Source organism: Rana temporaria, chromosome 5 (genome assembly GCF_905171775.1).
Source record: "Rana temporaria chromosome 5, aRanTem1.1, whole genome shotgun sequence".
Lineage (NCBI taxonomy): Eukaryota > Metazoa > Chordata > Amphibia > Anura > Ranidae > Rana > Rana temporaria.
This window is the reverse complement of record NC_053493.1, coordinates 99,762,998-99,789,170: the sequence shown is the minus strand read 5'-3', so window position 1 is coordinate 99,789,170 and position 26,173 is coordinate 99,762,998. Positions and strand designations below refer to the sequence as shown.

The following is a 26,173-nucleotide window of genomic DNA, read 5'->3' as shown; positions in this document are numbered from 1 at the left end:
TCAAAAATATATTATTCTTTAGCAGGCTCTGCATACTATGCTGGAGTCGTAACCAAGCAGATATGGGAATTCATTAGAATATGACATCCAAGGGAAGCATGTTTCTATACACTTCCCAAAACACACAAGAATCTTACAAATCCCCCTGGTCATCCTATCGTATCCAGTAATGGTTCCAGTACTGAAAATGCGAGTCAATACATTCAGTACTGAGACCGTTTGTAGTTGCTATTCCCTCCTTCTTACAGGACACAATGCATCTCTTAAGGATTTTGGCATGACTATTTCTCCCAGAATCTGCCTGGCTAGTTACCATTGATGTTGAAGCCCTTTATTGTAGTATTCCCCCATGACCGAGGAGTTGAAACTATAAGGACCTATTTGTCACAAAAGGGGGCCAAAGATAGAGCGCAGGATAGATTTGTAGTTGTCCTGTTGGATTTTGCACTCAGAAATAAAATCTTCAGTTTTTTGCTGGCTCCCACTTCATTTCAGGTGTAGGCCGTGGCTATGGGCACACCAACCTGTACCTGGGGGGTGGGAGCATCAGCTTTTCTCTGACGAGGGTCTCGTGAATTACTTATGCCACATTCTATTGTGGCACAGGTATACTGGTGACATTCTCATCATCTGGGATGGTGACTGAAGTCTACTTGATCAATTTATGACCCATCTGAATTTGAATACCTGGAATCTAAAATTTAATATGTCCTGCCACCAGTTGGAAGTTCCCTTTTTTGGACATTATTGTAACAAAAAACACCAATGGGTCTCTACTGCTATGTTCCACAAGCCCACAGCGGGCAATACAATCTTTCATGCTAACAGTGCCCACCCCACACCCTTAATTTATTCAATTCCATACGGACAGTTCCGAAGATTACATTTTAAACAGTAAGGACAGTGAGGTGTTTGAGGAGGAGGCTAGGAAACTGCAGACTCGGTTGCTTGCTAGAGGCTACAGTAAAATGTCTAAGGCTTACAACCACACAGAACTATAAAACCTGTGAAACGTTGCTTTTTTCTGGGGGTTCGAGGCAGCGAGTTAACAGTCAGATTTGTTACACACTATAATCCCCAACATCGGGCTATTAAAAAAAAAAAAAAAGTCTTACAAAAATATTGTTATCTATTAACCTCAGACTCTGTTGTCTCCAAGTTTGTAACCCCCGAACCAAGTGTAGTATTTCGTCGGGCACCCTCGAAGGACAAACTTGTCCACAGTTATCATACAGGCCATCATAGGAGTATTCGGAATTTACCACGAGGTACGTTCAAGTTGCGGTAACTGACTGAATTCATCAATACGTGCAAGGATGTGGTCCTTTCCAATGGAAGAACGTTTTATCTAGACATTTTGTAAATTGTCAAACACAAGCACTAGTTTATCTATCTTTTTCTGTGCGAGTGTGGTTAAATCTGTGTCGAAAAGACCATTTGTGAATTCTGGCTTAGACTCCATGACCACATGGGTGACCTATATTCACCTCTTGGTCACCATGCAGCAATAGACCATCAATATCGTTAACTCACGGTCGGTTTTTTGGCTCTTGAACATAACCCTTGCAATCCTAGAGGGGGGAGACCGAAATAGAACTATATTGCAAAGGGAGATGAAATGGACATTCTCTGAAAGCTACCTTTTTTCTCCAGAGCTAAATGACTCCACCTCCTTCAAACCCATTTAATTTCGCTCTTTTTCTTTGCTTTCAGCAACATATTCAGTGTTGTAAAAGGTGGTATATATAATTTACATTGCTTGTACCAGTATTGTGTGGTTTAGTGCTGTTGGAACTACCATGTCATGATAATCGAACATATTGATGCAAGCAATAATATCGCACAGAACTGTCAGGTAATGTGTGAGTTTTGTGCAGACATTTTTTGGGACTGAGTGGTGTTCAGGTTTGAATATATGGTGGCTTCTTTCCTTCCTTTTAGTCAAAAAAGGACTCTGTTGTAACCATCGTGTTCTTCTGGTCAGAGCAGACAGACAAATGAAAGAAGAACATTGGTTTCTATGGCCTAAATATACTACATGCCACAAAGAACAAGAGTAAGGCCCCTTTCGTACTTGTGCAACTTCTCCTGCGACTTTGGACATCAGATTCGAATGGCAAGTCGTACCCCGTGATTTCCAATGATAACCTGTACTACTTTAGTCCGACTTTGATAGGGGTTGAGGTCCATAGACCTCAAGTTTACACAGGCATTCCCTCAAATCGTGTCAAAATCACGCAGCTTTCAAGTCAAAGCACTGCGAAAGGGGCCTAAAAGATTTGATTGTTGAGTTACAGAATTTTTTGTACATTGCGTTCATTTTAATATAGTAAGAGATTTGGTAAACTCGGGAGCCGAACTGACCTGACCATCTAAAAAACATTGGCTTATACGCTGCAGAAATTATATATGGCCAATATTTTTTAATTTTTTTTAAATGTGTCTCTACAAATTGAATTCCCTTCTTAAACCGCTGTCATTGTAACTAGTGTCTCACTATTGGAAGATTCCCCCCCCCCACCTTATGACAACTGTACTATTTTGGACTTCCTAGCACTTTCAGACTTGTGCAAATAGAAAAGGTTGATTTATCCAGGTGAGAAAGGGCACTCTGCTACAAAACGGCTTTCTTGGACATGACCCCTCATGGGCTAGGCTTTTTGGCCCAGACTGGGGCAATTTTTGTTGCCAGTCTGCAGGTCTTGCACACTGGTATTTTTTATTTTTCTCCACGTGTCTTAACTTTCACTGAGGATTGTAGGCTGTGGGTTTTTGGGCCTACCCTGAAATATTGGGGAAGGACCATCAGGTTACTTTCACCCCTGCCTTGGGGAGGGTCTCTCTTCTATAGAGCCTCCCGCGCAGTACTCTTTCGGCTTCAGCTAATCATGAGGTGCATGGTACGCTTGGCCTTTTGGCTTGGTGGGCCTGAGTGTGTGCCTTACCCCCTTCAGGAGTCTTGTGCCACGGGGGTCAGGGAGGGGTCCTTTCTCTTCAGGAGGGGATCATTTGGCACGCCCCTGAGCACTTGGGTGTCTTCTTAGGTGCACTTTTTATGGTTCACTTTGGTGTTTTTTTGTTTGTGCACCACACCAAGGGCTCGAAAAAGTAAAAACAAAACAAACAAAAAAAAGATGCAGGTTATTCAGCAGGGGCAACACATGGGAAATTAAAAAAAAAAAAAAACAGGTGTTCTAACCATTCTCTACTCGCTATTAAAAAAGGAAAAAAAAAAAACCTCTATCATTTTTAAATAAGTCCCAACAATGTTCAGTAGTGGAGTAGGGGTCTTTAGGAGAAACCTCTGTATGGTTCCCGTTGTGAATCTGTAAGGCTACACTGCCAGGTTCCCTTGCACGCAATGGTGGCGGCAGCACCCGACAGCTGATGGAAACAGCATCTCAGGACAGGTAAGTGTCCTATTAAAAGCCAGCAGCTGCAGTATGTGTAGCTGCTGGCTTTGTTTTGGGTGGACCTCAGTTGTAATGCAGAAAATGCATTAAAGGGTTTGTTAACCCACATGTGCAAATCACTGCCAGCCCCTCTATTATAGGCAGGCATAGCAAACGCTAGAAGTCTTTTATAAAGACTAGTGTTGTAAATGCCTATTTAGGGTGATCTTCAGGCCAGTCACATGACTCGCGGCCGCTGTATACCTCCGATGTATGGCTTCTGCAGGAGGGGCAGAGATCTCCCTCTGACGTCAGCTGGGGAGATCACATGGCCACTTAGCCCCTCCTGCAGTAGCCCTGGAGACCGGCTGCGAATCACGTGACTGGCCTGAAGATCATGCTAAAACTGTACTTGCAACGCTCTTTTGACCTCTTGCCCACGGCCCCATGTCCAAAAGCCGTCCTTTTTAAAGATGGATATCTCGGTAACAGCAGCAGCTGCTGCCACAACCGAGATATCCATCTCTTCAGTGGGCGGTCCTGTACACGATAACGGCGGTCTCCGTGGCAGATTCACCGCGAGATCGCCGTTATCGGTGGCGGGAGAGGGGGCCTCCCCGCGCCCTCCGCCACTTACCGGAGCCGTCGGGGTAGCGGCGGAGGCGATCGGGGTCCATTCGCAGCTGACTGGGGTTGCGAGTGAGGGAAAAATGTCCTTCACCACGTCCCCATAGCTCTGCTGGGCGGAAGTGACGTCAAAAACGTCAGTCCCGCCAGCCTCTTAAAGAACATTTTTTTTTTGGTAATTTGAGAAAATGACAATTTCAATTAATTTTTAATTTTTTTTGCATTTAAGTCCTAAATATAAGATCTGAGGTCTTTTTGACCCCAGATCTCATATTTAAGAGGACCTGTCATGCTTTTTTCTATTACAAGGGATGTTTACATTCCTTGTAATAGGAATAAAAGTGATCATTTTTTTTTTATTTCAGTGTAAAAAATTATTAACTAAATAAAAATAAATAAGAAAACAAAAAAAAATATGTTTTTAAAGCGCCCCGTCCCGACGAGCTCACGCACAGAAGCGAACGCATACGCGAGTAGCGCCCGCATATGAAAACTGTGTTCAAACCACACAAGTGAGGTATCGCCGCGATTGTTAGAGCGAGAGCAATAATTCTAGCCCTAGACCTCCTCTAACTCAAAAAATGCAACCTGTAGAATTTTTTAAACGTCGCCTATTGAGATTTTTAAGGGTAAAAGTTTGACGTCATGCCACGAGCGGGCGCAATTTTTAAGCGTGACATGTTGGGTATCATTTTACTCGGCGTAACATTATCTTTCACAATATATAAAAAAATTGGGCAAAATTTATTGTCTTATTTTTTAATTAAAAAAAGTGATTTTTTTTTCCAAAAAAAGTGCGCTTGTAAGACCGCTGCGCAAATACGGTGTGACAAAGTATTGCAATGGCTGCCATTTTATTCTCTAGGGTGTTAGAAAAAATATATATAATGTTTGGGGTTTTAAGTAATTTTCTAGCAAAAAAAAATGTTTTAGTCTCGTAAACACCGAATCTGAAAAAAACAAGCCCGGTGGGAAAGAGGTTTAAAAAAAATACTTATGCAGGGGAGAGGAGCAGATGACGAAGGGACGTACACTGACCACAGTGGTCTGTGCATAGAGGGGGATAGAGGAAGTGGCAGGATACAGGAAGTGGCCAGGATCAGCCAGGTTTAGATTTTAGCTTAGAGGCAGATTACACAGCACAAGCAATGTGCTTTTAAAACTGCTTTAAGTAATCAGGATCTAATTCTTTGTTAACCCCCCCCAAAAAAAACACTTTAAGGTAAAAAAATAAAATAAACTTCCGCCTTTAGAACCACATTAAATCATAAGGCTTGTGTTATGCAGACGCTACTTAAAAGTATGTCAGTAAGACTCTCTACACACTTGTGTGGTTTACAGTACAAACAGGCTTTTCAGGTGGTTAATAACCAAAAACTAGCTATTTACATAGCTGATTTCTTCTAGGGTTCATTACACTTTGATTTTGAAGAAGATCTATATTTATAGTATATAAAATTGCAGCCAAAACCATAATCCGATAATAGGTCCAGTGCCCCTTTGTAACGTGAATTCCATGTGGCTTTTGACATGCAAGGTACAATGTGCTTGAGGATAAGTGCCGCCTGTTCAGAGCTTACCTAGCCAGGAAATGATGGTCATAAAGCTGTATAAACTGTCATTTTCTCATCTGCAGCTCGTTAAATCCCAGCTAATTGCATCCTTGTTCTGCTCTTTAGTGGTTTCCAGTTTTTGGCAGTTTATAAAACATTTCTGAACCCTGAAGTTGAGATGCTTTTATTTTGGTTTTGGGCTCTTCAGAAGAGGCTATTAATCGGTGGATTTTGATAATTGAGGCCCCAGAACTATTTCAGAAAGATTACAGTGAGGAGGTAGTCTGCCAATTAGTTCAGCTATGAATTATCCTCCTTAATTATTGATATCGGTCTAGGCGGTAGTGGAACTGGTTTAATTACGTCTAGTTTATTTTGTTTTCTCTGCTGCTGGTGGCACATTTTATTAATGGGGTAAAGTTTTGGAATGCAAATTCTGGTGTGCACTCTGTATGCAACTGACTAGTTTGATATTTTTAAAATACACCCACCAGATTTTTGCTGAAACCACCCTTAAGCCTCGTACACACGCACAGTTTTCTCGGCCAGAAACGGCAAGAAAACTGCTGCAGAGCCTTCTTGCCAAGTAAACCGTGCGTGTGTACGAGACTTTGCAGTTTCTCGTAGAGAAAACTGCCCAGAATCTCCACAAGAAAAATGGAGAACCTGCTGTCTATTTTCTCGTCGCATGTATACTTGCCTGCCTCCATGGAAACCCATGCATGCTCGAAATGACTTTGACGTATGCGCGGTAGCTTCCAAGGCATAGGTAGGGTGAAGCAAGATGGCGGCGACTGCATCGAATGTGACTAACGCATGCTCGTCGTAGTCTGACATCACCGCGTTCGTGCCATTCAAAAGAACGGCGGTTCTTTTGAATCGTACATGTGTACACTCGGCCGGCAAGAAAATCTTGCCAGGAATCTCGTCAGGAAAAACAAAGTTTTTTTTCCTGACAAGAATCCCGGCAGTGTGTACAGGGCTTCAGAGCAAGCTCTGTTTCAGCTGATGGGTGTGTTGCAATACCGTAGGTGTTTCAGTCTATGTATTATGTTCACCATATACATAAAAAAACAAAAGATTGTTCATGTGCTTTCCAGGCTGTGGCCAAGTGGGCACATTTTTTTTAAAACTTGCTGGACCTGTCCTATGGTACACCGGTTTTGGACTGGTGAACTTTCAGAATCCCCAGTCACATTCTCGGCTCAATATGCCCTTCTGAAACATAAAACACCTAGCATGCCTAAGTGGAAATTTAAAAACTACTTGTACACGTCATTATGGCAGCGAAGAAGACCATCGCCAAGGCTTGGAAATTGCCTACCCTCTTTTTGGGTGATGTGGAGTCTAGGATTAACTGTCCTCTTACAGGAATCAATAGAGGCAACGCTCAATGACGGGTTTAAAAAGATTCCAGGCCTTCTGGCCACTCTGGACATCTCATTTCCTTCCACAGGTTTTGACCACAATCTTCTACCATGGATCTTCAAACTACGACCCCTTCAGTTGTTCAGGAAATACAATTCCCATCATACCTAGTCATGTCTGTGAATGTCAGTGTGTTACAATGCCTCATGGGATGTGTAGTTCTACAACAGCTGGAGGGCCATAGTTTGAGGATCCCTGTTCTATACCTATGAGCTGGAGAGTGGACCTGCCCACCCTTTATCACTCCTTCCTATCTCCCGTACTTTCTAATTTTGGTTTTATGTCCTCCTCCCTTTTTACCCTTCTCTGCTTTCCCCTATTGGCCCTCTTTACAAGGGCCATTAGGGGACAGCCTCTTCTCCAGCATTTACCTAGCCTACCCTATTTGTTGGCACCCACAGTCTGTTTCTATTTAGTAGTATGTTTTTTGTAGAACATTCTGCACCTTGTTATGCGCTATGCTACTCGGTGGATATACTGTCACCCATTCTTCACTGCTTTTATTTGTCCAATTGTCAAAATCAATAAAACAGAATAAAAATTAAAAAAAAGATCGATCAGTGGAATGATCATTTTGAAGAAAAAATATTATTTTCAAAATTCAGTTGCACTATGTGGGTAGTTTTGGTTGGTGAATTTTATTCTCTTCATGAAGACATCTCACCTGGCAGAAAAATCCTTTAAATTTTTACCAGCCCATTTTTTTTCTATGACATGTGGCTGTTTTTGTGGTGACCAATGTGTATTGTTGCTTATGTGGCCAGCATTAGTGGTAGTAGGCAGAGGGCATACACTGTGATGTTGATTAAGATCTTTCAGTGACAGTTACTTCAAAGAGCTTGCTTAGGCCACATTCACACCTCAGCGGTTTGTAGCTGGAAGCTAAAAATCCTGGAGGAGAAAAATATCTATACTCTATGAAGGTGGTTTACATCGTCACTACCAGTTGTCTGAAGCTCCAAAAAAGTTGTGTGGCCTTCTTTTTTTCCTTTTTTTTTTTTTTTTTTTTTAATGTGCCTTAGAATTGCATTTAAACTATTGATTTGCGCCTTTTTAACAGTTTTTAGCGCGTTTTTGTCGTGAGTGTCTGATCGTTTTTCTGCTCAAATGCAATAATTAAAAATTACAATAAAAATAAATAACCCTAAGGCCTCGTACACACGATGGGTTAAACAGAGGACAACAGTCTGATGGACCGTTTTCATCGGTCAAAATCGATCGTGTGTGGGCCTCATAGGTTATTTAACCATCAGTTAAAAAAAAGCCAACTTGCTTAAATTTAACCGATGGATTCCTAACCGATGGGTCAAAACCGATCGTTAGTAGGCACGACTATCGGTTAAAAATCCACACATGCTCAGAATCAAGTCGACGCATGCTTGGAAGCATTAAACTTCATTTTTTTTCAGCACGTCGTTGTTAACGTCACCGCGTTTCTGACACGATCCGGTTATTTAACCCGATGGTGTGTGGGTGCGACGACCATCAGTCAGCTTCATCGGTTAACCTATGACAACGGTCCTTCAGACTGATCGTGTGTACGCTGCTTAACCTCCAACCCCTAACCCTAATGATAACAACTAATAACCCCAACTTTAAACTCTAATATTAACCCCTAACCTAACGGAAAAAAAAACTACTAAGTGAATAAAATAAATTTACCCCTAGCCAGAACCCTTTAAACCCTAAATCCTTACAAAAAAAAAGTTAAATTGATAAATAAAAGTGAATGAAAAGCTTAAAACATGGCAACAAATGATGTCACAGATGATTATTTTTCTCTATTGCTATAAAATAAAAAAAAAACACAAAAGCCCTGTAAAAACTCAGACGAGACAATGTGAACCCCTTTTCACCTCTCCCTAACACTAATCCCCCCCACCCACTTTTTTTTTTCTTCAATCCAAAAACGTTAATCAAGATTTGTGCTACATTTTGAGAAACTGCCATCCTACCCTGTTCAGGTTGATTAGTCTCCGTGTTGATCTGGACAGAGGTGTGTAGAAGGCTCCTGCCTCCACATTATACAGAGCGCTCCAAATGAAAGTCAAGATTTTGAAAGCTGAACTTTAGACAGGTAAAAAAAGACAAGATTAATGCAGCTCTGTAATCACAAATACATCCTTTATTGTATTCTTCCTTTTTTTTTTTTTTTTTTTTTTTTTTTTATATGCAAGCAACGTACATTTGATGTGACATCAACCTCTTGGAGTCCCTGTACAGAAGAGCTCAGAGCAGGAGGGTGAAGCAATACCAGAAGCCAGTCATGTGTGTTGCAATGCAAGTAGCATGCTGATGGGAGGAGAGAGCCGAGTGATGAGCTCCTCATGTGCTACTTTTCACTCTCCGGTCACAGGGTTGGGTTAAGGATCTGCAAGTGAAAATTAAAACTGGCAGCAGAGAAAGATGGGGCAGGACTCTGTTGGGTAACAGATGTATGTAAATATTTGGACAGGATAGACAGAAATACAGGTAAAATGGCTCCAATACTGTATATGTATTTAATTTCTGTAATAAAAATATTATAATTTTTTTTTATTTGTGACGTCAGTAGGTACAAGCAAAACTCAGAGCATGTTTACAGTTCCAAAGGTTCAAATCAGGAAAATACCATATTCGAAAAACTCCATAATAGACAATAAACTTCTATAAAAGAACAATGTGTTAATGGGTGAAATAGAAGTGTTAATAGTCAGGATAATCTTCCATCTGTATCCAATCCCCCTATATTCATGGGAGGCAGGATGGGTGTCTCATTGGGAGAAAACGGTTGGCTACATGGTAGGTATTCGAAAAAAGGATTGGGGTACTTGGCTGGAATTCTGGTCCATTACCTACTAAGTAGGGGTCCATGGGTTTTGAAATTCTGCCAGGGTCTCCATGTTTTGAATTTCTCCTCTTTATATGAAGGGTGAAAGTGAGGTCTTTTATCAGGAGAATGCAATTTTTATTTTGGGAATACCATAGAGATTTTGTAGGGGGAAGTGTCTGTTCTATAGAAAGCAGGATAAGTCATCGCCGTGTTTAGCAGATGAATTGTTTAGGAGGCCTTTATACTAGGGCTGCAACTAACGATTATTTTCATAATCGATTAGTTGGCCGATTATTGTTTCGATAATCGGATAATAAGCCTTAATAATAAAAAAAAAAAAGCATTTTTAAATGTTTTTGGGCCAATTTGTTGTTGGGCAGATTACAAAACACATTAAACAGCGTCTCCATTGAAGTATATTGAACCAAAAAAACAAAATAGCACCGTTTGCGTTTTAAAAAGTCCTTGCCCTTTCCAAATACGCAGCAGCTGAAAAAAAATCATGGATGTGAATATGTCCCATAGGAAAACATGTAACTGAACTGTAGTGCGTTTTCTGCAAAAAGCACCAAAAAACAGAGGTGTGAACCCAGGGCCTGAGATGTTTAGTAACATAATGGGGTTAAAAAAACAAAAATAAGTACAAAAAGAGCAAATAATCGCTACTGTAAGGGGTTCATTTTTTTTACTGTGGGACAGTGAAAGTAATATTACAGTAGCGATTTGCTTTTTTGTACTATAAAGGGCTAATTTTAGTCTTTTTAACACCATTCTGTTACTGGCCGATTAATCGATTTGAAAATTGTAATCAATTATTTTCATAATCGATTAGTTGTTTCGGCCCTACTTTATACATCGAGATGGGCGAGGTGGCGAAGACAAGCCATGGGTTTTTGGCTCAAGTCCACCATATTGAGTTGATTTATCATATTGGTCACATTACTCTAGAAATGCTGATCATCTCTGTATTTAGCTGTTTTGCCTAGAGTTCTCTTTTTTATATAAACGTTTCACTTCCCAAAGTATGTAAACCAGGGGTCTCCTAAACTTTATAAACAAAGGACGGTTTATTGTCCTTTAGACATTAGAGGGGCTGACCTGTGGCCAGAGAGAGTGGAAATTTTCCTGGCATCAGTAGGAGTAATCCTCACCACGTTTTCTTATTAGGGGGAGAAATATGCCCCATTGTTGGTGTCATTTGAAGGGAAAAGTGCCCCACTGTGTTGGTGACAGTGGGAGGAATAGTGCCTGAAGGGCTGGATAATGGCAAGCAAAGGGTCACATCTGGCCCCCAGGCCGCAGTTTGAAGACCACTGATGTAAACCATGTGGTACCTTCATAATACACCATTAGTTTCAAATTCACACCTTCCATTTGTAAAATGTGTAATCTAAGCAGACTAAACATTGCATTATGAATAATAAAACATTTCACTAATTTTAACTACTCCTCTTGGCCATTGACATTTGCAGGGGACCAGTAAACCATGATTGTCATATTATGGGGGTGACTTTGACATTTGATCTGTGATTGGCAGGCTAGCCACCTTTTCATAAAACTGCCAATAGGCAGGATAGCCATGCCCAAAAGAGAGAAAACTCAGACTGGAGCAGAGGTTTTGTTCACTGATTTTGCACTTTTGAATTTATATGATGAAAAGTTCATAATTGGCAGTTGTTTCTGTAAATATTGGAAAAACAAAAGTTGTTTTAGAGTGGATAAAATACAGATTAAGCAACCACCAATTGCAGCCTCCAGTTTACATTCATTGGTTATAGTACTTGGAAACATTGTGCAATGCTTGGCTTTGTAAATGTTTTTCAGCTTTTCATATGGGAGATTGTCTTTTGTTCATTACAAAGCACAGAATTAAATTGAATAGATCTTTGGGTCGTTTGTGTTCAATGCACGGTAGACTGTTTTAATCATATTGGTCATAAACAAGGCAATTTTATATCAATACAGCCAACTTTTAGTCTGAATAATAGAACGACTGTTGGTAGGTTTTCTTGGTCTGTTAAATTGTTTACAAATGAAAACTGATTGAAATTACTAGATAATTGTCACGTGTAATGCCAGAATTGGTTTCTCTGGGGAAATATTGATTCTAGAACTTTATTTCCTATTCATAAATCTTGGCTGATTTTGCACCTTTCGAGAGATGAAAATTATCCTGCAAAATCCAGCCAAAAGTCTGTAGATGTATTACTGACTATATTATAAAGGCGGTCCACGGTTTTCTTCACCAAGCATATGTCACTCCAAGCTGAGTGTCATCAGATAATTTTTATTGGGGGGTGGGTTGTTGTGGGGTTTTCCCACTGTCGGCTACATGTGTGCCAAGTTACGGGTCCAGGGGACCTACGACCAGCCAGTACTGGGTCCCCAAAGTCACCGGAGAAATTGCCATGGGAGTCTGTGGAAGGGGTGCTCTCTGGCTGTAGGTCTCCTGGACAAAAAACTTTGCACACTTGTGTGCCAAGGGGTCCAGGGCACCTACGGCTGGCCGGTTCCGGGGTCCCAAAGTCTGGGAGATCAGGCGCAAAAAGGTGACTCGAGTATACGCCGAGGGGGGGTATTTTCAGCACAAAAAAAATTTGCTGAAAAACTCGGCTTATACTCGAGAGTGTGTGTGTGTGTGTGTGTGTGTGTGTGTAATTATAAAAACAAACAAAAACATACTTGGGGGCACACCCTAAAAATGCTATACATCTAAGATGGTGCTGCTACAAGACCAAAGACCGTACAAAACAGATTATAACGCACACATGCAAAAATTACATTTATCCTGCAAGGCTAGTTAAAAACACCTGAACACATTCAAAATACGGGGGTTTGGTCACACTATATGGTCAATAGTGCCAAGCCCACTTACTGCAACAAAGTACATGTGTATAATATATATACATAATAATATTATTATTATATTTATTTTGGGTATAAAACAAGCTTAATTTTTTTTTTTTTTTTTTTGGAAATGAGGGGATACTTTTGACAGACTCCAGTGTTTTTTTTAAGTGAATTTATTATGGAATCACATGTAGACTGAGGACAAATTGTCCTCCTGAGTGATAAAGATATCTAATATTAGACATTCAATCACATACCACTTGTTGCTCAAGCAATGATGGGCAGTGTAGGTACTTTTGTGATTCCTTTATTGCATAAAGAGATTTATTTTTTTATTTTTTATGCTTTGGTGGGAAGGAACACAATTGGCCTTTGTAGTGGGATGATAGGTTGGAGGCAAAGCACACCCAAGGGGTAGAGACCTAGGGCCAGATTCACAGAAGAGATACGACGGTGTATCTCTGATACGCCGTCGTATGTCTCAGAGTATCTATGCGACTGATTCATAAAATCAGTTAGGCATAGATAGCCCTAAGATCCGACAGGTGTAATTGACTCTTTCAGACGAAACGTCGGGAGGCGACGTTCTGACGTCACCGCACGCTGAGGGCGAATCCTCGTTCTGCTACGCCGGCCGGCTGTTTCATGTTATGCTGTTTTTTATCTTCGCAATTGTAAGTGTATCCGTTTTATCTTTACATTAATTTTTTATGGCAATATTACACTATGAGTCTCTTCTTGTTTATGGACACTCTGCCACTTCATTGGTGACCTCGAGGACCTTAAACATCTAGGACGTTTCATTCCCCCATGCTGGATTACACCTTCCCTGCTCTGTCTGATCCCCATTGGGATCATTTGTTCTGGTAAGGGTCAGTGTGTTTGGTGGTAATCCCTTTTATTTTTCACACTGTTCCTCAGTCAATCACTGGGTGATGTCCTATGTGTTTTGATCTTTTTTTACGGCTTTACACTATGTGAGTATCTTTTTCTTTGGATGTTCTGTGACGTGATGGGTGGCTACTGAGGACCCCGCTAGGTGGCGCGCTACTTGTTAAAATATGGCCGTCGTTCCCGCGTCGCTTTTGAATTTTTTTTTTTCCCCGGTGTAAGTACGTTACGCACGTCGCCATTCACAAACACGTCGGGCCGCCGTAATTTCGCGCAAAGCACGTCGGGAAAATTGCGAACGGAGCATGCGCAGAACGTCTGGCGCGGGAGTGTGCCTAATTTAAATGGTGGCCGCCCCATTTGAATAGGGCGGGCTTGCGCCGGACGACTTTACGTTACACCGCCGCAAGTTTCCAGGTAAGTGCTTTGAGGATCAGGCACTTACACTGAAAACTTGCAGCGGTGTAACGTAAACGGGTTACGTTACACGGCCGCAATTATTCGTGAATCTGGCCCCTAGTTCCCTTATGGTAGGAGGAGTGGTAGTTGTGAAGTACAAAGAGGATATATACCAGAGTCCCCCAAAGGATGTACTGGAGTGTGAATAAAATGGAAACACGGATGGATTTGTTGCAGTGAGTGCTTGTGTTTGGAGTGTGGGGGATGATAGATGTGGCCGGGACACATCACAGGGGCATTGATACCGTGAAGTGATGTGGTTGAACTAGCAGTCTCTAGAAGGGGTTCAGTCTCAGAGTTGGCTAATGCTTTTTGTGCCAAATTTCTTCCTATAGTAATCACATAACCTGTTCTCAGCTGCATAAGGGGCTTAAAGAGGAGGAGTGTCAGCAGGAGGCAGAGAGAGAGCAGTACACTGATCTTCCCAAATGCAGAGCTGTGCAAGGGGGGGGGGGGGGTGTCAGCACAAGTCTGCCCATTGGAGGACAGGCAGGCTATGCACCCAGCACAGCCAGAAAACTGACCATAAAGGCATGGATATTCTTCTGGTCAGTTTGAAATGGGAAAGCTGGAGATGGCAGGATCATCAGGTATTTTACACACAGGAAAAAAATACAAAGAGAACCGGGTAAATATTAATACAAATACATGGTACAATTTACACATACAGTATCAGGAATATGTTGGGGAAAGATTAACTTTAACCTCTTTGAGACGTTACCTTAATTTTCAATACAATGCTTTAAACTGATGCAGTTGGTAAGAGGTTAAATCTAAAGAGTGCATTTCAGCCCTATAAAGAATTCTATTCTGAATTGTAAATGGCTGCCAGACAATGTTGGGATGTTGTGCCTTAATTGGTAAGCCAGACTTTCTACACCCAAAAGTTTTTTTTCTTCCATTATATTGTTGGTCTGTGTTTATGTTGCCCACTCTTATCTAAACTATTGTATTTTAAATGCAGTACTATTGATTGTGTCATAAAAATGCCCTACAATGCAGATCTATTGGTGCTAAAGCCAGAGCACAATATATAGTAGTATTCATCCATTGTTAAAACTTTTTTCTTTTTGTTTGGAGAACAAATGTATGTACTATAATATCCCAAATGCTTAGATCTATTTGTTTTCCATGTAATATTTATTCTGTTCCAATCCTGCTTTCTGTCCTCAGGTCCTCCTGTACAGTGGTCAGCTTGATGTTATAGTGGCTGCTCCACTTACCGAAAGATTTCTGCAAACCGTGCCTTGGTCAAGGCTAGAGGAGTACAAGAAAGCTGAGAGGTCAGTTTGGAAGATCAGGAAGACGGATGCTGAAGTGGCTGGTTATGTCCGAGTAGCTGGAGATTTTGCTCAGGTAAGAAAAGGGGAGAGTCAAGTTAACAGCACTGTATGAATAAGGGTTTGTTATGCCCATCTTCGCATGGGCTTCCTTCATGCATTAGATTTCCTTTCCTTCCTGGTCAAAGGAGAGCGCCGACAGGGGATGCTCTGTGCACCATTGCACAGAGAAATTGCGTACAACATGTATTTATTTTTTATCTTTTTTAAACAAACAGATCTTTAATATCAGGCAAGAGTGAATTAATAGCTTGATTCTTGTGCTTCTGGTGCACCCCAAACTGTTACATCAACATTACTGTATTGAAATTCCTGGGGGCTTATTCACACCAGCCACATTGGGCAGCATTTACCAAGTCCGTCCCAATGCAAGAATAAGGCAATTTGTCTTGTGTTCTGTGGCTTTAATTCATTACAATGTGCCTCCTTTGTGTGCATTGAAATCGCACTGCAATTAATAACCATATCCTTGAAGTTTAGAAAAGAAAAATAGTGTGCAGCAATGAATGTTAACAACATATTGCAGCACAGTGCATTTTGAACTGCCCACCAGTACAATTTTGTGTTCTGCGCACACTAATGTGTGCGCTGTGTGGTGATGGGCCCTTAGTCCTAAGTTTTAGTGTGCTCAGGAAGGGGAATGTCCTAGAACTCCTAATCCAGAAAAAAATGGCTTTATTGAAGTTGTGTGCTCCACATAGGACACAGAAGCTGTGATGTAATCCAGAGGCTGTGTCGATGGCGCTCTGTGAGTCTTATGGAAGGACGTGTACTTAATCCAGTGGCCTTCTATGAAAATTCAGAGGCGCATGATGGGGAGGAGAGAAAAAAAAATGCGACACCGTTGGCCAGCAAGCATAAAAACATATTACGACCAGAACTCTTGCTCTTGCTTTATGGTTGTGCTGAATTGAAATTGCAAGTTACCTGCAGCCACCAATGAAATCAAACTTTCAGAATCCAGCTTTCACAGAACACAAAGAAATTGGTCACTACAGGCAGCACAGGTCTCAATTTGCAATACATGAAACTGTATAGTAAATCTTTAGGTATACAATATGCATACATTTGTATAAAGTCATGTCATACATTAGTAGATTGTATCTTGGCGACTAGAGCAGTTTACTTTGCAAACGTCTGAAAGCGCTGAGACTTCTTGCTGGGTGTAGTAACTTTCCTTTTCTTCTTCTTTCCACTGGCAATAGCTTAATTCATCCTTTTTGTGTGTTTTAAATCAAAAGTATAAGATGTTTAAAGAGCAACATCTGGTTCATATGAAGTAATGTGGAGGAGAGGATCTGATAAAGGGACCATGTATACAGCCATCTGCATTGTGCTTTGTAAGAACCGTAGAAGCCACGGTGTCTAGCGATCGGCACAGTCACACGCAGGCCTCAGGATATTGCAGCCTGCACACTGCAGAGTCACACTTGGCAGGAGTCGGAGGAAAGCCACAGGAGTGCTGTCAGTAAACTGGCAGAGGTTATAAACTAAAAGCCTTCAGCTATTGCGTTCTTCTGCCACACAATTAGTTCTGACAAAGCTGCACATAAAATCGCTCCGGGATTCCAAGAACATTTGTTGCTTGAAATGTGAGACTAAGGATACCAGCCTATGCCCTCCTGGGTTTTCCAGGCATGTGAACATAGAGTTAAATTATCAAACGCCTAAAATGCAGCTTCTAGACTGCACAAAACAGAAACCCCTTAGTTTCCATCTGGTGCACAGTTTAACACGGGGATGTTGCTGCTGGCTCTGTGTGGTGACATTGAGAGTTTTTGTGATTGTGATGAGAAGAACAAACACAAATAGAAGATTGCTTCCACATGCTTTCCATAATAGATTTTTGTAGAGGAACTTAAACGTTACAAATGTTTTAACTTTGTGTGGTACGGCATTGTCTGCTTGTGCTCTTTCTTTGCAAACTGTTGTTCAGTCTAATAACTCAAAACCAAAAGTTTTATATATTACAGCTTATGTACATTCAGCATGCCTATACATGGCTTCAATCTCGGCCGGTCCCCCTGCGGAACCAGTCGAGATTCGAACCCTCTGAGGTTGGCTTAAAGTGTTGTCCTGCAGTGCCATTATGTTCTGCCAGTGGAGAGCCTTCCCTGCCGGCAGATCACAATGATCACTGCTGGTGTGTGTGTGTGTGTGTGTGTGTGTGTGTGTGTGTGTGTGTGTGTGTGTGTGTGTGTGTGTGTGTGTGTGTGTGAAAAGCATGGGGCACCAGTGGCGGACCTGCCAATTCTGGTGTTCAATGGAAAATGTCAATCGAGCTCCACAGTGTCCGGCAGTGAGCACACTAGAGGATGTCGGGCCCTCAGGCCACCCCCATGAAATCTGTTTCTGATTGATTGGTCCGAGACATTCACACCAGTGGCCTGCTGAAGGTCATTTTGTAGGGCTCTGGCAGTGCTCATCCTGTTCCTTGCACAAAGGAGCAGATACTGGTCCTGCTGATGGGTTAAAGCGGAGCTCCACCCTAAAGTGGCACTTCCGCTCATCGGAACCCTCCCTCCCCCCCCCCTTCGGTGTCACATTTGACACCTTTCAGGGGGAAGGGGGGTGCAGATACTGGTCTAAAGACAGGTATTTGCACCCACTTTCGGCCACACAGTCTGCGGGCAGGACATCAGATCCCGTTCCCCCCCCCGGTTGAAGAAAGGGTTAAATGCGACTGCATCGCCTCTGCCGAAGCGGGCCCCCCCCTGAAAAACGTTTTGTGGACGCCCATGGACCAGGATAAGATACTAACAGACGTGTCAGGCTTTTTCAGATTCTGTAGCATTTAGTGGTTTTGTCGGTAGGGGAGGTGAGTGTGTATTTTTCTGGAGATCAGTTTGCTTTAGTTTATGGTTTTAGCATCAGTGTCTCTTTAAAATTGATTCCCAGATTCAGTTCCATACCCCCATCATTTGGCTCCCATATCATCAAGGGAACCCCCCCCCCCTCCCCTTTTAAAAACCACAGACCAATGTTTTTTTTTTTCTCATTTTTTAATTCTGGTCCTTTTTTCCATGCACAAAGTGCTTAGCTGAGGCTTTATATACCATCCATACCATTACGCATTCTTGCAGCTACTCGGCTAGCTGAATCACATTTACTGCTTGCTCTGTCTTGTATCAAACCTTCCCTTCTTGGATGGAAAAATACTTTGTAAAGAGGACGTCTTTGTTTTTACCTTCCTGGTATAAATGATAGAGTAATCAGAAGAAACAAATGATTGCGGTTAGACTAGCTCATAGCGAAGTGGAAAATTTCTTAATTTTTTCCAATCTGATGTTGGGCAGCCGTAGCATTCATTCATGTTTCTGCTTAGTGCAGTGTATATACAAGCCTGAGGTTGTATTTACGTAGTGTAGTAGGGTAATGTAAACTGCGAGGGATGCAGGGGGAAGCTGAAAAAATCCACAACGGCTGAGGCCACTGCAGTCGTAATGACCGCTAAGGGAAATGTATTTATTGCCTTCGGAAATCCTGATTATAAATGGCAGGCATGCATCTCAAACTGACAGGTGTGTCTGCTACTTGGGGAGTGTAGGTTTATCCTCATCCCGGCTGCAGCTAGATGTTGGGATTGTTGATGTATTTCTACTTTCAGTTGGGCATGCTGCATAGCTGCCAGCATCTTAAAGTATAAGTTCACCTTTCAAAAAAACTTAAATGCACGTCTTTTTTGTAAGGTACAAATTTTGCATTTTTTTTTTTTTTTTACACAGCCTGTAAAGCAGGGGTGCCCAACCAGTGGCCCGCAGAGCCCTCTGATGTAGCCCGCAACCTCCTGCTGCGGGGTGGCAAGCCCGGGTTGCCGACCCGCTATTTCAGAGCATCAGTGTTGTGAATGAAGCCGGCAGTAGAGGAAGCAAGTGGCTGTAGAGCAGAGCCACATAAGCCGCGATATCAGTCTTCCACGCTGGCAGCGAGCATCCATTCTTCACCCCTCTTCTTCCGGGGGCTGCGTGCTCCAGCTCTGTGCCTGGCCGGAGTCGCGTGACATCACTCGCGTGACATGCGCGTGGGAGCCGCCTTATGCGGCATGACCCCTGCTTGAAACGGCACAGCGTGCGCCGTTGAAGGCGTTGCTCGGGAAAATTGCAAATAACGCGGCCTCAGAGATATTGCAAGCACCTACAGGTAAGCCTTAATATCTAGGCTTACCTGTAGGTGTAACTTGTCCCCAAGGGTTTACAACCACTTTAAGGGCTTGGGCTTTAATTTTAAAGGTACACTAGTAAAAAAAGATAGACAGCTATTGTGAAAATGTTTTGAATATCGTTTGTAACAATGTAAAAGTATCCAGAGCTTCAGAGTGATGGCTGCAAAGGGGGGTTGGAGTTGAACCTGTGGTATTGGATTAAAAGTTGACCCCCCCCCCCCACCAAAAATACTGTTTTTAAGTCAACCTGTCTGTTTAAAGACATATTAAAGGAGACAACTAAATGGGAGCAATGTTCAATAAGTTAAAAAAAAAAAAAAAAAAAAGAACTTTAAAGGATAGTTGGAATATTCCATTAACAAACCCCATGTGTACAGAATGAAAATGCATATATTGTTATATCATAATGAACAACACATGGAACGCTCTCAGTATATTGGCCTCATAGTGGGTGTTGTTCTGCAAGTCTGTTCCTCTTTTCAGTTCAGATTAGACAAAGGAAAATAGTGGTGGCTTTACAATATGTTTGGTCAGGGGAAATGTGTTCATTTGAGTTACATCCAAACTGTTAATCCTTCTTCTCAAGAGATGGCGACATTCTTGTATGAATAACACATTTTCAAGAAAATGCAAAGCATGTCAACTTTACCGACTATGTAAGGATCAGATCGTTGCTACAATTTGTGTTTGGCTACAGAGTACAGTAGAATATAATAAAGCATTTTAAAAGGGTCCTTCCAGCCAAGAATTGATAATTTGGCAGAATCTATACGGCCGTTTGTCCTGCTGATTTCCTAAATCTCTTGGGGATGAAGGCCTCGCTCTTTCCTTTGTAACCCCCGCCTTTGTTCCCACCGTTTGTTAAAGGGCTTGTAAAGGTACAATTTTATTTTCCTAAATGGCTTCCTTTACCTTAGTGCAGTCCTCCTTCACTTACCTCATCCTTCGATTTTGCTTTCAAATGTCCTTATTTCTTCTGAGAAATCCTCACTTCCTGTTCTTCTGTCTGTAACTCCACACAGTAATGCAAGGCTTTCTCCCTTGCATGGAGTATCATGCTCGCCCCCTCCCTTGGACTACAGGAGAGTTAGGACGCTCTCTAAGTTGCAGATAAAGGCACTGTGTGTTAGTGGGCGTCCTGATTCTCCTGTAGTCCAAGGGAAGGGGCGAGCACGACCTCCACACCAGGGAGAAAGCCTTGCATTACTGTGTGGAGTTACAGACAGAAGAACAGGAAGTGAGGATTTCTCAGAAGAAATAAGGACATTTAAAAGCAAAATGGAAGGATGAGGTATGTGAAGGAGGACTGCACTAAGATAACGGAAGCTATTTAGAGAAAAAAATTGGTACCTTTTTAAGGCTATATATATTTTTTTTTTTTTACAGCAACAAAATGGGTGTTTTCATTGCTTTTGCATTCTCCATAATATAAAATAAATAAAGCTGACAGAAACAGTGTGACCTCCTCAACATTGCTACACTAATATATGCAGAATCAACTAAGGGACCTAAGCAATAAGTACAGGATTTAAAGCCTAACTCTGGGCACTTTATTATTATTATTTTATTCAATTTTTTTTTTTTTTTATTCTTTCTTTTTATTCTTTTTTTGCATCACTCCTAAGCTCTGATGAGATCTCTTGATATGTACATCAAGGAGCTGCACTTCCAGCTTTTCACTACAATGGAATGGTGTCAAGAAATGAAACCAGTTCTAGTGTTGTGCCTCTTCCGCCCTTAAGCCTGGTACTAAAAAGTTTGTTTTTGTGTTTTTGTTTTTCTTTGTTCAACCCAGCAGGCTGAACAAAAGACAGATCAATGTACTAACACAAGTGATGTTGGTACAGCGATCTCCCCTGCTGTGCTATTGTGTTCTGAAAGGAGGATCACCCCTTCAAACACCACCAGAGCACACCGGTTAGCACTCGCAGCCATTGGCCGACCATTTTCTGTTTTCAATATTTTATTGGATTTTCAAAAATTATAACAAGCCTTGGAAATAAACGTAATAAACAACAAAACAAATTATAACCCAGGCCATGGAGGACCAGGTTGAAAATTAAGCCTGTGTCATAGACACCAATGTCATTCTGTACCCAGGAGTACAGCAGCCTACATTGTTGGCCTTCATATCAGAAAGCAATAAGAGGGAAAGCAAACCGGGAAAAATAGTAAAGAAAAAGAGGAGTTTGGAATGTTAGAAAAAAAAAAAAAAGCCCCAGAAGAGGGCAAGTATCACGGACACGGGACCCGCCGAAGCAAGGTTTCTTGAAGCTGACCATAACTGGTCAGGGGCAAGGATGGAAAGGAATAACTTATCCATGGTTTCCAGACTTTAAAAAATTTTGCATGCGAATCCTTCAATATACTGGACATCTGCTCATCAATCATCATAGCCGTCATTCTGGTTCTCACCCCCTGGAAAGCAACAGACAATCTTCCAGGCCTGGGCAATGGTCCTCTTGGCAGAAATAAAAAGGTACGTGGCCAATTTCTGTTGGGGCGCAAATAGGCCCGTATAGGGCAATGTAAAAGAGCCAGTCGGGCATCCCTACGGATTTTCACATGAAATAATATCTGCAATAGGCCAAAGACCCTGGACCAGAAGCCGACCAAGCGTGGACACGACCACCATATATGTAGGACCTCCCCACATTGACCACAATTCAACAAAATATTGTTAGAATTAATAGTATTGTGTAGAATTACTGTAATGCCTAATACCAGCAATCTGAAATCTTCTGATGTGTGTGGACTCACGTTTGCCTGTTGTAGTCTATACCAGCAATCTTAAACTTGTTGGAATGTGTAGACACACATGCTTGCCTGTTTATATTTTATACCAGCAATCTTAAACCTAGTAAAGGTGTATTAACTGCAAACATTCCCTGTATCAGTCAGGAACTTCAGCAAAGGAATAAGTCCGATCAGGTGCCCTCGGCAAACTGTTGAAAAAATGGGGCAGAAGAAGCGCTTCTCCCACAGGTACTGTAACCTCCTATCAGTCTTTTCCCGACAACCTTAACTCCAACCCATGGACAGCCTAGGTTTCAGAGTGTGGTATGAAGTTGGATTTTCTCAGTGATGAGCTCCATTATGACAGACATTTTGGATAGTTTTCTTAAACTCCACCCATAACCGATGAGGTCTCTGGGTTGGACCAGGCATAAATGTATAGTGGCCTACAGCGGCCCAAATGTTTCACCTTTTTCAATTCGTTTTAGAGCAGCCTTTCTAAATATTTTTACCACGGGGAAACCCTTGAAGTAATTTTCAGTTCATGGGGAAACCCTGCAAAAGCCAGTTCTTTGGTGGTCAGGGGGAAAATGCCCTTTAATATTGGAGGTCAGAAGGAAGAATGCCCCTTTGCAGACTACTAAATTGGGTGAAAGCAGCTGGCTCTACCAATTGGTATTTACTCTAAAATTCTGCAAACACGATCTTAGGGGAGGTCAATCGGCCACAGCTTAAGGAACCACCTTTTATGGAGGAACCTGGGTTGAGAATTGCTGGTTTAGAGTGATCGTGTCAAGGGATTTTGATTGGCAGCTATCATTTTTGTTTCCGTTTTGCACATCATTCTATGGATTATTGATAAAGAATATTATTTACTGCCATTGGATCGTCAGTTGGAGTTGGCTCATAAATACTGTCAGATTGTTTTAGAAACTAAACATGCAAATTTGAATCACAATATGATCAGTGTACAAGCAACAGCTGCTCCTCTACACAAATACATAAATGTCACAAACTTCAAATGCTGTGCTGGTAGTAAATTCTGTTTGTGCGTCTGTTCATCATTTGTCATGCTGTCATTTTTATTTTCAAGGTTTTTCGTAGAAATCATACCCAAGGGACCTTCCTTGGTTTATATTGTTACCATATGTCTATTTAGCATACCTTACACTAAGGCTTATATTTTACGTGCGATCACTGCTTTGGATTCTTGCATAAAGAAAGCATTGGGAGTTATTTTAAACACAAATAAGCTTTAACCACTTAACCCCCGGACCATATTGCTGGTCAAAGACCAGAGCACTTTTTGCGATTTGGCACTGCGTCACTTTAACTGACAATTGCGCGGTCGTGCGACGTGGCTCCCAAACACAATTTTTTCCCCCACAAATAGAGCTTTCTTTTGGTGGTATTTGATCAGCTCTGCGGTTTTTCGTTTTTGCGCTATAAACAAAAATAGAGCGACAATTTTGAAAAAAATTATTTATTTTTTACTTTTTGCTATAATAAATATCCCCCAAAAATATATAAAAAAAAAACTTTTTTTTCCCCTCAGTTTAGGTCGATATGTATTCTTCTACATATGTTTCGTAAAAAAAAAATCGCAAAAAAAGGTTTATTAATTAGTTTGCGCAAAAGTTATTGCGTTTACAAATCAGGGGGTAGTTTTATGGCATTTTTATTAATATTTTTTTTTTTTACTAGTAATGGCGGCGATCTGTGATTTTTTTTCCGGTACTGCGAACATTATGGCTAACACTTTTGACACATTTTTGGGACCATTGGCATTTTTATAGCGATCGGTGCTATAAAAATGCACTGGATTACTGTAAAAAATGCCACTGACAGGGAAGGGGTTAAGCATGTTCCCTGGGTGTGTTCTGACTGTAGGGGGGGGGGTGGCCTCACTAGGGGAAATGACTGATCGCTGTTCATACATTGTATTTCTCTCCTGACACACACAGCTCCCGGTCCTCGCTCTGTAACGAGCAAACTACTTGGCTGGTCGCCAAGTAGTTAACATGGCACCTAAAACAGTTGTTATAATAACCTATGTAGCGGCCTGCTACTTTTTAGCTGGCGCTGTTTTAAATTTAAAGGGTAGTCTGAGAGTTGGTTAACTCAGACTGTATGATTCTTTCCAAATTTTGGGCCTCTGGCTGTACTGTGAGTGACCACTATTGTTGTCTGGGGTGCCGTTGCCACCCCATGCCAAGGGTGGCAGCAGTCAGATCAAGGTGTTTTGGGTGTTCCCCTTCGGCAGCCAATCAGTGGGAGTTGATCATCTTGATGTGCATGCTGGGGAGGAGTACTTAAGGGACAGACGCCATTGGACCGGGGTCGTCAATCCTGGGGCTGTCGTCCCACCACCCCCTGTGAGAGGCCCTCCTGGCCGGGGGTGCACGTTCAAGTGTTCCTGGCTCCGGGACCACGTTGGTCCTGGGTTGTGATCTACTAAGTAGGCCCGGTAGTCAGACTGGGTCTATGTCTGCAGAGTGGTCCCGTGCTGTCCCGAGGGAGGAAGCATCTCGAAGAACCTATCTTGGAGAGCACCGAGCACGAGGCTGGTATCTCAGGAGAGGCCTTGAACTTCATCGAAGGACGCATCATTACTGAAAGGCTGAATGATGGTTGCCTGTCAGTTCTAAGTTTTTTGCAAGAGGCTAATCGGGAGAGATCCGGGTACTGAATCCTGTGTTGTGAGGATTTTGGACCGAATATACCTCCATCTGTGAGAAGGTCTGTGGCAGAGACTTTACTCATTTCCGTGTGTCATCCTGGCTGCTAGGCTAGTGAGAGAGGCCTATCCAGGTGCGCAATACCCACTCTGGCTAGAGTGGCGACGAAAGCTGTGTTGCTGGAAGCAGGAGTGTTTCCAGACAGAAGTTATGCACCTGAACCTATTGCCCATTACCCTTCCTCCTCTTCAACTACTACTTTTTATTCTTTTACCAAGTTCAGCAAATAAAGCAAAGAAAAAGAAGTCTGAAGTGTGGACTTTGAACTTGTTCTCAAATCTCATCTGATACTCTAGACCAGGCATCACTAAATGGAGGACCGCGGTCCGGGTCCGACCCCAGTCACTGTTTCATCCGGCCCGGCTGCATTCCCACCAGCTGCCCTCACTGCTGTCATCCTTATGGAGTTGTTATCTGTGGCAGGACAGCTCTGCATGGGCGGCAGGAGGATGACATTGGAGGCAGACAGTACAGGGCAGTAGCTGCCACGCAACCAACCACAAGCTGGTTACCAGGAAAAGTTTGCAGCTCCCGCCCTCCTTCCAGAGCTGTCCGGCCGCCGATGTCCCTCTCCTGCCTCCCGGGGTCCATGCAGACCAGTTCCGGCCGCTGATGTCCCTCTCCTGCCTCCCGGGGTCCATGCAGACCTGTTCCGGCCGCCGATGTCCCTCTCCTGCCTCCCGGGGTCCATGCAGACCTGTTCCGGCTGACAATGTCCTCCTGCCTCCCGGGTTCCATGCAGACCTAATCCGGCCACCAATGTCACTCTCCTGCCTCCCGGGTTCCACGCAGAGCTGTTCCGGCCACCGATGTCCCTCTCCTGCCTCCCGGGGGCCATGCAGACCTAATCCGGGCGCCGATGTCCCTCTCCTGCCTCCCGGGTTCCATGCAGAGCTGTTCTGGCCACCGATGTCTACCTCCTGCCTCCCGGGGGCCATGCAGAGCTGTCCTGCTGCAGAAGTCACCCTCCTGCCTCCCGGGGGCCAAGCAGAGCTGTCCTGCCTCCGATGTCCCCCTCCTTCCTCTATATCCAGGTGGAGCAGTTCTGCCTCCGATGTCATCTATAGATGTGCCTTCCGCCCTGTGTAGGTAGGACATCAAAGAGAGCTGTCAATACTGTGAAGTATGTGTGTGAAGCCCAGGATGACGTGAAGAGGGGCCAATGCAGGAGTCTGGAGGGGCGGG

At 42.6% G+C, this 26,173-nt stretch overlaps 1 protein-coding gene across 1 annotated transcript in view; it reads left to right on the top strand.

The window, feature by feature from the left end:
- Window positions 1–26,173, top strand: part of CPVL (carboxypeptidase vitellogenic like) — a 132,890-nt gene that overhangs the window by 75,166 nt on the left and 31,551 nt on the right. Inside the window, exon 12 of the mRNA XM_040352930.1 lies at window positions 15,186–15,368. Coding sequence (XP_040208864.1) covers window positions 15,186–15,368 — 183 coding nt within the window. The remainder of the gene's footprint in view (window positions 1–15,185; window positions 15,369–26,173) is intronic.